The 13,554-nt window shown below is 39.3% G+C and overlaps 1 protein-coding gene across 1 annotated transcript in view; it reads right to left on the bottom strand.

Annotated features, from left to right (window-relative positions):
* Nucleotides 1-13,554, bottom strand: part of LTBP1 (latent transforming growth factor beta binding protein 1) — a 196,031-nt gene that overhangs the window by 49,647 nt on the left and 132,830 nt on the right. The window contains exons 19-22 of the mRNA XM_054162365.1: nt 12,054-12,173; nt 7,402-7,524; nt 5,266-5,388; nt 2,337-2,459 (exon numbers count right to left, since the gene is read on the bottom strand). Coding sequence (XP_054018340.1) covers nt 2,337-2,459; nt 5,266-5,388; nt 7,402-7,524; nt 12,054-12,173 — 489 coding nt within the window. The remainder of the gene's footprint in view (nt 1-2,336; nt 2,460-5,265; nt 5,389-7,401; nt 7,525-12,053; nt 12,174-13,554) is intronic.

Here is a 13,554-nt window from a genome sequence, read left to right as displayed (position 1 = left end):
AGGATGAACACTGGAAAAAGTCAGCCAGGGAGGTAGAGGCCCCATTCCTGGAGACAGGTCAGGCTTGATGGGGCTCTGAGCAACCTGATCTAGTTGGGGATGTCCCTGCTTACTGCGCAGGGGTTAGACTAGATGACCTCTAGAGGTCCCTTTCAACCCAGTGCATTCTATGATTCTATGAAATGTAAATAAGTCATCATTTATGATACATATATTGCTACTTTTGTCCAGTACAAAACATGGGACAAGAAAATATACTAAAGATTTCCATTTTGACAAATAGAAATTCCACTACTGCATCCTGTAACAGCTTAGTAAGTAGTCAACAGCGTAAAATAAGTCTAACCATACTTCAATTCTGCTAGCCAAAGTTAGCCCTTTATGTTCTTTTGCTGTGTCTAGCTCTGATATTCTCGCTTGTCTGTATTCATTGTATCAACTCCTCCTTCCTTCCATTTCTTTTCATATTGATCTGGCTATTTCTCAAGCAGCTTCACTCCCCTCTGCAGCAAGTTGCTATTTTTTGGTGTTGGTGGTCTTCTTTCTCAGGTGTATGCTCTTACTTGAAATTATTTCCAAATAAATGAAATTATTTCTTCATACACATTTTTCTGTTGAAGACACTGTCTGTACTATCTGTCCTCTATCTGACTCACAAGTGCTTTCAGCTTTGTTACATTTATCCATTTAAAACATGAAGCCTATACACTACTACTTTACACAGTGGAGCAGAAAGAATAGTTAACCAAAGCTGGCATTGATTTATAGGTTGTGATCACTGCACCTCTTTTTATTTGCTGAAGTGAGGCCCAATACAACACTTCTGTATGTTAAATGCAACATTTTGTCACTTGGAAATCAATCACATAGAACACTTGTGACTGTTTGACACTGTGCCTCTAAGAAAGGGGCACACTGGCTAAATGTTTATAAAATATTTTGGTATTCTAAACGAATTTCATTGGTAGAATTGTGGGAGGTGAGGTTAGACCCAGGGGAGTTGGGACTTTCTCTCAGTCTTCCTTTCTTCGCGGTCCCTTTCGGCTGGATCTGCTTTTGGGCTTCTTGCCAAGAGATAAGAACAAACTAACTTCCTCTGCACAGGCCTTTCCGCTTCTTTCCCTGTCCTGCTAACCGTCCTCGTCTCCTTTCTACCTCTTTGGGGGGAGAAGGGAGGTAGGGGGGTGAAGGGGGCACAACACTCAAAACTTTTACAGGGAATTTGCTGTTGCTTGCACAAGATCTTCAAATGCAGAAGCTGGAACACAGTCTCTCAGTTGAAGTCTAAATTGTGTGTGAGAGAGCAGTCAAAGCAAAGTCCAGTCACTTGAAGCACAAACATATTACCACTGTCCAGCTTTAATACCAGAATTCTTGTCCCATAAAAACGTATGGCAAAGGGGAGTTGTGAGGCATGCTTGGGAATTGTGCCAATGTGGAATTGGGATTGTTCAGAACTAAAACCTGGGAAATATTTCTTTTGAGTTTGGCAATGCTGACTCAGCCTTAGATAACACATTCTCTTTCTTCTCACCCATCCTCCACATAGTAATGCAAGTATTTTAGAGCTGAGAGAGTTTTATGCCCTATGAGGAGAGGCTGAGGGAGCTGGGATTGTTTAGCCTGGAGAAGAGGAGGCTCAGGGGTGACCTCATTGCTCTCTACAACTACCTGAAAGGTGGTTGTAGCCAGGAGGGGGTTGGTCTCTTCTCCCAGGCAACCAGCACCAGAACAAGGGGACACAGTCTCAAGCTGCACCAGGGGAAGTTTAGGCTCGAGGTGAGGAGAAAATTCTTCACTGAGAGAGTCATTTGTCATTGGAATGGGCTGCCCAGGGAGGTGGTGGAGTCACCATCCCTGGAGGTGTTCAAGAGGGGTTTGGACGTGGCACTTGGTGCCATGGTCTAGTCATGAGGTCTGTGGTGACAGGTTGGACTCGATGATCTTTGAGGTCTCTTCCAACCTTGGTGATACTATGATCTGCTGTGTCATGATACTAACTATACTGCTCTTTCTGTTTCCATTACTGATTCACAAACATAGAAGCTTCTACCAAACTAGATGTTTATAGGACTTGGGAAAATGCAGCACTCTATCTCTCTTAGTTCTCTTCCAAGTTATGAGGGTGGAGATTTCAGCCTCTTGAAATATTTTCTCAGCATACATTTACAGATGGCAATAAAAAAAAATGAGAAGAGCAAAAAAGTAGTACCAGCAATAAATAAAACCAGTTTCTCTTCCACAGAATGATCTGTGCCAATTGCAAGTCATGCTTACAAACTTGCATATTTAAAATAATGATCCAGGTCTTTTTTTTTTTTATGGCTGTTTCATACCTTGACATCCCCTGTTTGCTATCTGCTGGAAACCGTCTGGACAAGTGCACTTGTAAGACCCATCAGTATTCATGCAGTTTCCTCTATGGCAAATATCACTGTGCTGAAGGCATTCATCAACATCTGAAATAAAAATTTAAATGAATTATTAGGTGACATAAAAACTGATGAAACTTTTCACAGTGATACCTTGATACTAATGTAGCCATTCAAAGCTAGAAGGACATTTAATAACAGTAAGAATGTGTGGAAGTCAGGTTTACTACACTTTACAATGTCCTTTTATTTTTTCTTTCACATCAAATTTGTTCTTTTTCTAAAGAGCTTTAAAATTTGAGTTTGTATGTCATTCATTCCTAGAAAATTTGTCTAATGTGCCATCTGCATCTCTCATGAAAGCTATCATAAAAGATTGTTACATCACTCTCTACTCTGCTCTAATGATGAATGTGGTGTTATAGTAATGCAGTTAAAAAGATAATCCAAGCAGCTGTACCTTTAGAAGACAGATAAAAAAAAAAAAGCCTATTAATTCAAATTTGTGCTTTTCAATATCCATTTTTGCACATGTTTAATCCACTACAAGGAGATCCCTGAGCTCAAAGTGACCTGACTCAGATATCCCCAGAATATGGGCAAACCTAAACACGGAGTGTCACATCAGGAGACACACCTGCAGAGATTACTCACAAAACCACCATGTGGGAATGAGGCTTGTAGGACAGGGCTCACATTGTGCATACTGCTGTGCTAACAGTCACTTTTTCATGCAGTACATGCAATGCAATACAGCCATTTTGCAGGCTGAGCAGCTTGGCCACGAAGTTGAATAGCTGTTTCTGCACAGCCATAAATCCAGATTCAGAGGCAGGACATGCAGGGCCTAGGTCCCAATTGCCTATCTATACATGATACTCCCAGCATCAAGCCTCAGGCCTCTAGATATCCACAGGATACATGTTCTGACACATAGCAGGAGAGGTTTAAGGATACAAATTAGACACAAAGTAATGATATATTTCAAGAACAAGACACTGGCCTTGTCTCCACCTATTTTCTTCCCTATTGTCTTTCAAAAGGTTTAAAGGCAGCCCAAAGGAGGAAACTTAGCACAGCTATTGTGGGTACAGGATTAACTCAGCAACTCCCTATGCTTCAGTGATATTATACAGTTTTGTTACAGTTAAGATCACAAGATATTTGATGACTGTACCTGTAAGTTTTAAAAAACAAACAGAAAATGAGAGCCAAATAATAGAAGCATCTCATAAGCATGTTTCCCCTGCCTCCACAGTGCCCTTCCTTGTAATTCACTGAGTCTATTACTCTGATAGTGTGGATAGTTTCCTTTGAAAAACAACTATCCAAGACTTCTTCCACTGTCATTGATTACTTTGATTTCTTAAGAATGGATTTTAGCTGATAGAATTCTAATTTTTTCCCGTGTTGGAATTGATAACAATGGTAATTAAAAAAGCTAACGTGACCTCATTTCTACACTTATCTCTGGAACGCTTACACTACATCACAATGCAACTATCCTTGGGGTTTCATCTGTTTGATAAAAGTAAGAAATAAGGATAGCTTTCTTAAATAAATGAATGGTATTGCAGCTAAAACTGCTTAATGCTGATGGAGTTGTGATCTTTTGATGACTGCATGTTTTATAATAATTTCCCCCTGTGAAATAAGTTGTGGTTTGTTTATTCAAAGCAGCAATTCATTTTCACTAGGAGCATGAGAAAAAAAATAGCAACTGCCTTGTGCTGAGTTAATGTAAAGTCTCACAATACCAAGGTGTCTTTGGCCAAATTCAGTCAAAATTAATCAAATATATTATTTTCTGCATAGGATGCAAACTTTCTTTTTTCTGACACAAGTCTTGACAGGTCCTATGGTTGCTGCACAAGAATCTCCAGAAAAATCGGAGAGATTAACTCATGCTCGAAATGGCCAGTAGTTTTCACCGCCCTTTAACATATGCATGTGTAGAAAAGCAGTGAGAAGCTGTGTCTTCCATGGTTATCACCAGCTACAGGAAACATACCAGAGACTGGGAACCTTTTAGGTGCTAATACCACACCTACGGTGAGAACTTAACTGTGAGTTTTTTCCCCCTAGGGTGAAATGAGGAAGAAACTGAGGCACAATTTTTTTCAGCTCAAGGTGACTTCTATAACAACTGAGCAGTGCAACAGACGTACTGTATCAGGTGGTATGGATAACAGTGGAGAAGAGGGAGTAGCCTTGAGATAATTAATGAGAAAAAAAATCTGTTTCCCAATTACTGGGCAATCAAGTTTTCTACTTAAGAGATAACAGAATGTTTCTGTTTTCTGTAACACAATATTCCTCTCCTTGCATTTACTGTATGTTTTTCACCTCTTATTTTTGTTTTTTACAAGCTTAGTATGTTGACTGCCTTCTGAGACAGTGAAAGCTGTGAGCTTCAACAGATCCCCCTGGAGCTCATCTTATAATACATATTTTGTCCTGCCAGTGCACATGTGGGATTGTGGTGGCTGGCTACAGGCTCCCAAAACCAGCTGGAGAAGAAGTTTGAACTTAGCAGGTCCCCATGTGAATAATGTATGCTGGCAGGAGCTTTTGTAATATAGAACCTCTGTGTCAGAATTTGAGCAACAAGGTTTGGAAAGACTTAATTACTTTTGGTAATAATGTCAAACGCTCTTCCAATCGTACTGTTGGAAACACGTGCTGATTTCTTGTACATGGAAAGATGACAAGGACTATTTCTAGGAATTCATTAAATGTGCATCTGTGTAGGTGGGGACTGCTGAATGCTTGACAGTAAAGGAGAAGCAACATATCTTTCTGTCCCATTCTCAAAAGAGTTCATGCCTATAACTGAAACACTCACGATCTTATTGAAAATCAATTAATCAGTTGCTGAAGTCCACAAACTTACCTTCACACTGATCTCCACTAGATGATATTGTGTAGCCTTGGCTACAAATACATCTGAAAGATCCTTCTGTGTTCCTGCAGCGTCCATTTGTACAGAGTGATAGGTGCTGGCATTCATCTATATCTGTAGTGAACATAAAACATTTGAAAATACCAATTACTAATCAAATGGTGTAATAACCAGTCCTGGGGGGAAAAAAAGCAGTGTCAATATCCAGTACTACTTTCTCCTGGTCTTATTTATTAAAAAATGACAGAGAGAGTTGAAACAATGCATAAAATACATGAATTTTCGGACTGGATTTCCTTGAGATGATTGCACTCAGCATTCTCTCCTGCAGCATCAATATAGCCCTCAAGGTACAAGTGTGTACACAGAGACACAAATACACACATGCTGCCTGAGAGCTGCTTTTGTTTCCTTTAAGGTAATAAGCCAGCCACTCCAGTGAGTCAGCAAAACCCACAAAATACTTTCCAGCAGGATCACCACCTTTTAACAAGGTGTGGTTTTTAGATGCACACTGACAGGCTGTTCCCCTATTAAACTGTACCTTAAAGCTCTTTTAAATACTTGTCTTGTTAGAGTATTAATTCTCTAAGTATGGGGAAATGTCTCTTTGCTTCCACAACCACTGCTAATTCCCTCAACACTTCAGTTCTCACAAATTGGGGTCAGCTGAGGTCAACAGATGGATTTGAATATCAAACTTAAGTTTTCCTATGAAAAAACCCAAAATATTGGAAGGGAGTGGCACTTTAAATTCAGAACATAGCACATGTCTTCTTTGAGCTAGGAAGCCTGTTTTTCCTCCCGTATTTATAAATGACTCATTTAGGAATGATAATTAAATTGATATAGTAGGTTATTAGTAATTTCTGGGATTTAGGCACATCTGAATGTCTTCCTGAAAATACATCCTGAACAGGAGAAAGTTACTCAATGAGTTTTTGAGGTCAAAGTTATGGCTACATAGTCTGACCTTGTGAGTAATAGTTCCCTGTGACCACATTAGCTTTTAATTTAAGGATCACAGAAATCTGTGGGGCTGCATGAAGAATCTGAGCACATGCACAGGTCCTTACTTCGGAGGGTGCACTTTAAGAAGAACTGTCTGCACATGCCAGCTCAGCTTGGCAAGGACCCTTTTCCATGAAAGGCTCAGAGGAAGCAGTCAAACCTTGTCTACATACTTTCCCCAAGACCAGTCTGCTGTGTGTCCTGGGCTGCACATTTAACTCACTCAAGACACTTAACTCATACTGATGTTTTCTTTCAAACTTCCTGATGAATTTACATCAACAGTCATTTAGTTTTACTGCTTTTTTTTTTTAGCACTCGGAAGTCTGAAGATGTTTGATGCTGTACACAGACATTTAGGCAGGGGTGGGGGGAAAAGAAGAAAAAACCATCGTCTGATAAGAAATGTTCAATTTCTGTGTGCTTCCACAGCATGGAATCATTCTCCCAGATTCAACAAGTTTCAAAAAGTCCTCTCTCCCTAAGGAGAAGTATATTCATACCTCTTGTACATAACTCTACATTGTCTCAGAGCACTCCACTCTGACTTCAGACCTGTTCTTTTCCATTGGAGCAGTCCTGATGAAAATTTTAGATGTAGAAAAAGTGCTGACCCTGACACTTTTTAAGTACCTGTGCTCTTCTAAGAAGTATGACACCAAACTCTCTCTATTAAATGTACTACTTGAAATGCAGTAACACCATTGCAGGCATCAGCTCAGTGTTACCTCCTGGGCACCAAGAGGGTGCAGCATCAGTTTTTTGATTCCACTAACCCACATAAAAGAAAACAAAAATATATAAAGAAAAATAATTAAGGCAGGAAAAGTCACTGTCCTCCAACCTCCAAAACAACAGAAATACCAATGATTTTGCAGAAATTCCAACTTGGTAATATAAACTTACTAAGTGCTCTTGACTGGCTCTATAAGAAAGGTCAAAATCTGCAACGTGACCATGAAAGCCATAAAATGGAAATACCTATTCTTACATTATTGGATATTTAGCTTCAATATTGTCCATCTGTTATTTCTCCATTAAAAGGAATGCTGGGAAGGAAAAATATTATCTAAAAGGTAAGTGTAACCTTATGAATATCTGTTAAGTTTTTCCTACCTTCACACTGATTCTCTGATGCAGAGAGTTTGAAACCTTGGCCACAAATACATCTGAAAGACCCCTCCATGTTTTCACAACGTCCGTTTGTACAGAGATTGCCATACTGACATTCATCAATGTCTGTGAATACAAAGAAAGCATGAGTGTATATATTGGTACTTGGGTGCAACCTCCTTTCATCTGATCTTGGGAAATTATTAAAATTGATTTCCCTGTATATTATTGACCACAACAATTCTGCAGCGATTCTCATTTTAAGAAAAAGATTTGAACTTGAGCTTCTTTCTTGAGCTAAACACTCAACTACACCTACAGCCTGCACAACTGAAGCAATGCTTTCATCCCATTGCTACAAGGACTCTGGTTTAGGCTAACAAACCACCTTCTTTTTTTTTAATTTTAATTTTTATTTTTTTAAAATTATTATTAGGGGTTGCAATATGAACTGACTGTCCACATCATCTTTACCTGAATAAGATTATTTTGCCTATGATTTTCCTACAAGTAGCTTGAACCAATGAAGCTTTTGTACAGAGAAGAGGTCAGCGAAAGCTGAATTACACAGATTTACCCTTAGGATACACACCAGTGGAAAAAAGCACTAGCAGCTGCCAATACCTTGTAACCATTACCACTAATCCTTTGATACTGGCAAGGAACAGTCTAGAATAGCAGATGCAGCTCATGTTGGCAAGGCTGTGTTAGAAGCTCTTCTCTCCGAAGCCATTTTTAAAACAACATGTTTCTGGTCAGAATCCCCCAACCTGTTGCCTCCTCTTGTTTATTTGGGGCTTACCTATTGATGTGTAGGAGCAGAAGGTCCTCCCAGAAACTAGAACCGACCTCAGACACATTTTCTGCTATTGAGTTCGTCCTAGTTTTTAAAGCTAGGTCAATTAATGTACAGAATTTCAGAGAGTTCCTCAGTGCATAAGTTCACTATATGTGAGACTTTTTTAGATGACATTTTTCAAGATGACTTAAAGAAGGCAGGTTCTAAAGCACTGAGCTGACACCTGAGGAATTTCAAGGGGATTTCTGCACTTCATGCAGGTCCCTTTGTAAAGCTACTCTGCACTGGCAATAAGGAACTCCATTGGATTATGCTTTTATAACAGACATTTTAGAAGCAAAATCCCTATTCCTGGTCACAACTATCCTTTATTTAGAACAGAATAGTAGAGAATAGAATAAACCAGGCTGGAAGAGACCTTCGAGATCATCATGTCCAACCCATCATCCAACAGCATCTAATCAACTAAACCATGGCACCAAGCACCCCATCAATTTTCCTCCTAAACACCTCCAATGATGGTGACTCCACCACCTCCCCAAGCAGCCCATTCCAATGGGCAATCACTCCCTCTATGAAGACTTTCTTCCTAACGTCCAGCCTAAGTTTTCCCACAGACACCTATGTCTTGGTTTTGGTTGGGAGAGAGTTAATTTTCTTTAGTAGGTGGTTCAATGCTATGTTTTGGACATAGTGTGAGAATAATGTTGATAGCACACTGATGGTTGAGTTGTTGCTAAGCAGTACTTGTCCTAAGTCAAGGACTTTTCAGTTTCTCATGCTCTGCCATGGGAGGGTGCATGGTCAGGACAGCTGACCTGAACTAGGCAAAGGGATATTCCAGACCACAGAATGTTATACTCAATGTATAAACTGCGGGGAGCTGGCTGGGGCAGATCACTGCTTAGGCATCAGTCAGCAGATGGTGAGCAACTGCACTGTGCCTCACTTGTCTTTTCTCAGTTTTCATTTCTTCCTCCCTTCCCCCCCCCCCCCCCTTTTTTTTTTTTTTTTGGTAATACTCCTTGTCATTCTTGTTAGTATAATACTTTATTTTAGTTATTAAACTAAAGGAGGCAGGGGTGAGTAGAGCAGCTGCATGGTGTTTATTATTTAATGGCTGAGGTTAAACCACAACAACTGACTTTCCTCATTCTCTGAAAGAAGGGTTTTAACCAGATGGGCCATTCTCTTTAGCCAACATGAAAGCTGTTACATTACTAGTTGACACATTAAGAGTAATTTTCAAGAATTCCTTCTGAATACAATTTGTATAAATCAACAAAGAAAAAGCAGCAAATGCATAAATAGCTAAACCCAGCCAGAATTAATTCAGTACTGTAAAATAATCAATATTGTCTTTTTCTTAGAGTGGATTTCATTGGGGGAAAAAAAAAAGTTAACTGTCAAATAGTATTTATTTATTTTGGGGATGTAATTCACAACAGGCAGGTGTCCCCTGTTTGTATGGAAAAAAGCTGTGTTTTTTTAGCTTCAGTGATGCAGAAAAAAGAATTACACCTTATTTGCTTTTATGTGCCAGAAATCATTTTACTCCAAATTATCCTCTTTTGCCACCACAAAGCACACAAAATCTATCAACATAAAAGAGTAAATCTGTTGATTATTTGAGCTATTTAGGCAGCTGTAGCACAGGAAGAGATGGATTAGAAGTCTTTAAATCATCATCATGGGTCTTAATGAGCCATTGTCAATACCTACAACAACTACCACTCTTAGCTCAACTGAATTTGAATCTGAATTTGTAAGGTCAGAGAATGGTCTACCAACAAAAACATAGAATACATAGAATAAACCAGGTTGGAAGAGACCTTCAAGATCATCGCGTCCAACCCATCAACCAATCCAACACCGCCCAAGCAACTAACCCACAGCACCAAGTACCCCGTCAAGTCTTCTCCTAAAAACCTCCAGTGATCTCCCCAGATACAAATGAAATCACTGTTACTGTCCATATTTCAGATGACCTACCATTCTTGTTTCCTCCCTTGAGCCTCTAACTCTGTAAGTAAGATGCCCTGTTGCAACATGACTAGAACATAAAGTGGCATCTTCCCAGGAGATGACGGCACAGATCCACAGGTTGTCTGCTATGGCAGTTCAGTAGGTGACAATGCTTACACTTTCTGCAAGTCTACTTTCTCAAATTCCTACTGTTGCAAAATGTGCTTGCTCAGCAAAACACAACCTTTGCTTTCAATGTGTATGATCAATGCTCTACTTCAATAATCATTAAAGCACAGAGAACCTAACGCAGCAGTCAGGCCCATGAATTTCTGAGTAACAAATCTGCTTTTTACAGATTCGTTTCCATCTACTTATCTCCAAGCCTCTTGAGAATGAATCCTACAATAGTATTTCTGATTTTTGGGAGGGACTCAAAGATCAAGAGACTTTCCCATGAAGGAAGGCATCAGAAAAGCCAGGAACAGAATCCAAATCTTATGAGATTAAGTCTAGAGCTGTAACTGATTCTATTGATTCTCCCCACAGAAGGGTTAGAGGTATATTAATCAGCTCTACTGACCACTTTATTGGGCTTGAAGTCTGATACGGCCCCATATATGATGAATATTGTTAGTTAACCACACAGCTGCAAAACTCACCACAGTGATAACCATGATGATGAAATGATCTAGAAAGTTCTGCCAATCTATTTTTTTTTCATTTATTTATCAATACACAGAAGAATTCTCTACATTCAGGTTACTTATTGTTATTTTGCATCATGCTATATCACTTCATTTGAATGTGCAAATGTGGAGAAAGAAAGATCTTATTTCAAGTAGTCCATGTATGACACAAATGCATTAAGGGACCTGGGACAGTGCCAGTTTTAAGACAATGAGGGGGCAGGGTTATGCAGGTGCCATTTTTTGTTTCTTTCAATATGCATCTCAATTTGGATATTAAATGTATTCTACACAAGTTTGACTTGAACTGACTGACTTGCCTTTATTAAACAAAAGCAGCTATATTCCTGGCTTTAAGTCCTGGATATTACAGTATCATTGGCCTCAGAGAACTGTGGGATTGCTGCACTAGACTTTCTAGGGCATAAAGTGCAGGCAGAGGAATGAGGTGAGGTTAAGGAATAAAAAGTACTGAGAACAGCACTGGGGAATAAACTACAGAGCTGCAATTGACCTAAGCTAACAACAGGAACAAATTAATGTATGGAACAATGGACCTAAATACCCGTCACAGATAATTTGGGACGTATTTTCCTTTCCAATGAGTTTAGATCTGTAGCTTTGCAACATGGTACAATTTAAGACAAACTGTCTGCATTACATTTTCTAAAATGTATATGGCTCATTTCCAACATGATGTAAGCCTAGGATAAACAGAAAAAGAAAACTGATGAAGACTCACTAATGATGTGAGATGTCTAGGCTTAGAACATTTCATAAAACAAAGGAAAAAGCAAAACTACTTGCAGTAATAGAAGGGGAAAAAAGTATCAGTAATTTGGAACCAAGACTTATCCCTTACATAACTTAGTTCTATTTGTAAATCTAAGCAGAGTAGTGACTTCTTTTCTGCCATTTTGCTCCTATGAACCTTGTTAGTAAGAGCAAAACAAGTGAAAGTTATGCCATGGCATTTTCAACCAGGCTATTTTCATAAGCAGCTCCAGAAATCAAACTTGATGTTCTCAGACTGTGTCTGAGAGTGTAAAGTAATTTCAAAAATCTCACTTATTCAATTATTGTAAAATGAAATGGGGACCTAGGGCACTGTGTTGTCATGTGGTTGTTACAGTGATGGAATAGGAAATACAGTATTTCATAACAAGGATTATAGCCAGAGATACAAAGAGTACTGAACATACCATGGCACTGTCCATTCCAGCCTCTGAATCCCACTCTGCAAGGAATGCACTGGTAAGAGCCAGGAGCATTAATGCACTGTGCATCTGGACAAGTAGTTGGAGTCAGGCATTCATCAATGTCTTCAAAAGAAAAGATCAAAGGGAATACTTGTCAAAGCCGTAACAGAATACTGAATAATAAACTAATCTGGTTATTCTGACTGTGCTCATACTATACCAACACATTTAAACAGCTATGTACTGTACCTGTAAGAGACCCAGGAAAGCACCAGTTAGCACAGATTTGTACCACCAAAAGGACATCTCAGAGAGATAAACTATAGCCCACACAAATGAATTGGGATTTTCTGTTACACTGTGATCTTTGGTAGGCCCTCTGGAACACACAACAGGTCCTATTTCTGGCTTAGATAGGTAAAGAATAACTTTGCTTATGTCACCCCTTTACCATATTGAAGTGTCCTGAGGTTCTTCCTACCGTCAGTCTCGAGAGACTTCGGAAGCCCATGGCAGTCACGAGAAAATTCTAACTGGCTTCTCAAAGCAAAGAGCAATTTGGTATTCTTCAGTGTGTAAGTACTATGTGAACTATAAATGTGTGTGAACAGTAATCAAAGATGTTTACAGGGAGTAGGGCATTAATGATGTCTGAAAGAAGACACAAGCAACATGCATGACTGAGGCTGGCAATACTTAGGTTGACAGAGGGACTTGTTGCATCAGGAGAGGTTCTAGTTTACTTATGACAAAACAAGCGATGCTGGAAAGACTTAATGGGTCTCATGTCCAGGCTCTGAGCATCTATGAAGAACTTCTTACCCTGCACCAAAAAAACTCACAATATGTGTTATACATGCAATCTAAAAGAGACCACATACAAAATGACATTTACAACCAAGTTGCTGTCAAGTGACCAATGATCAGAAGATGCTGGAATTAAAAGTGTTGGCAGCCTCATTCCAGTCTACTCCTGTATTTGAGTATCAATTTATAATATTAATATGGTCTTTAATTACACAATAATTATAACCTTTCCTACCAAATACTTGCTTCATGCACTGCACAGAACAAATGAATTTGTCAAAGAAACCCTTAAACCCAGCTTTATAGGCTTCTGTCCCTTTCATGCCCCAAGCCTAGGTTATGTCTTCTTCAATCACAGACTGCTACTTCAGCAGAGATAGTAGGGAGGCAATTTAATCAGCTTTGGGAACAAGCTAATGGAAAGAAAATAGCCTCCAACACTTGTAATTTAACTGGACAATGCTCTGATGTTTAGAGAATTGGAACATCCCAGAATCAAACAACTCACTGTATGTGGGCAAGTCACATTTTTTCACAGAATCATGATTGTCCAGCTGAGAATACATTCTCACAAAAAAAAAAGGCAGCTTCAGCTGGAATGATGCAGACCTGCAAACGTTTCTCAGTGAAACTGTGAGGGTTTTCTTATTTAATTAACAAAATCTACTGAAATCTGTTCTCAGAACTGCCTGGACTC

This window comes from Dryobates pubescens, chromosome 6 (genome assembly GCF_014839835.1).
Source record: "Dryobates pubescens isolate bDryPub1 chromosome 6, bDryPub1.pri, whole genome shotgun sequence".
Taxonomy (NCBI): Eukaryota; Metazoa; Chordata; class Aves; order Piciformes; family Picidae; genus Dryobates; species Dryobates pubescens.
The sequence above is the reverse complement of the archived record's forward strand: the minus strand, read 5'-3'. Positions and strand labels throughout refer to the sequence as shown.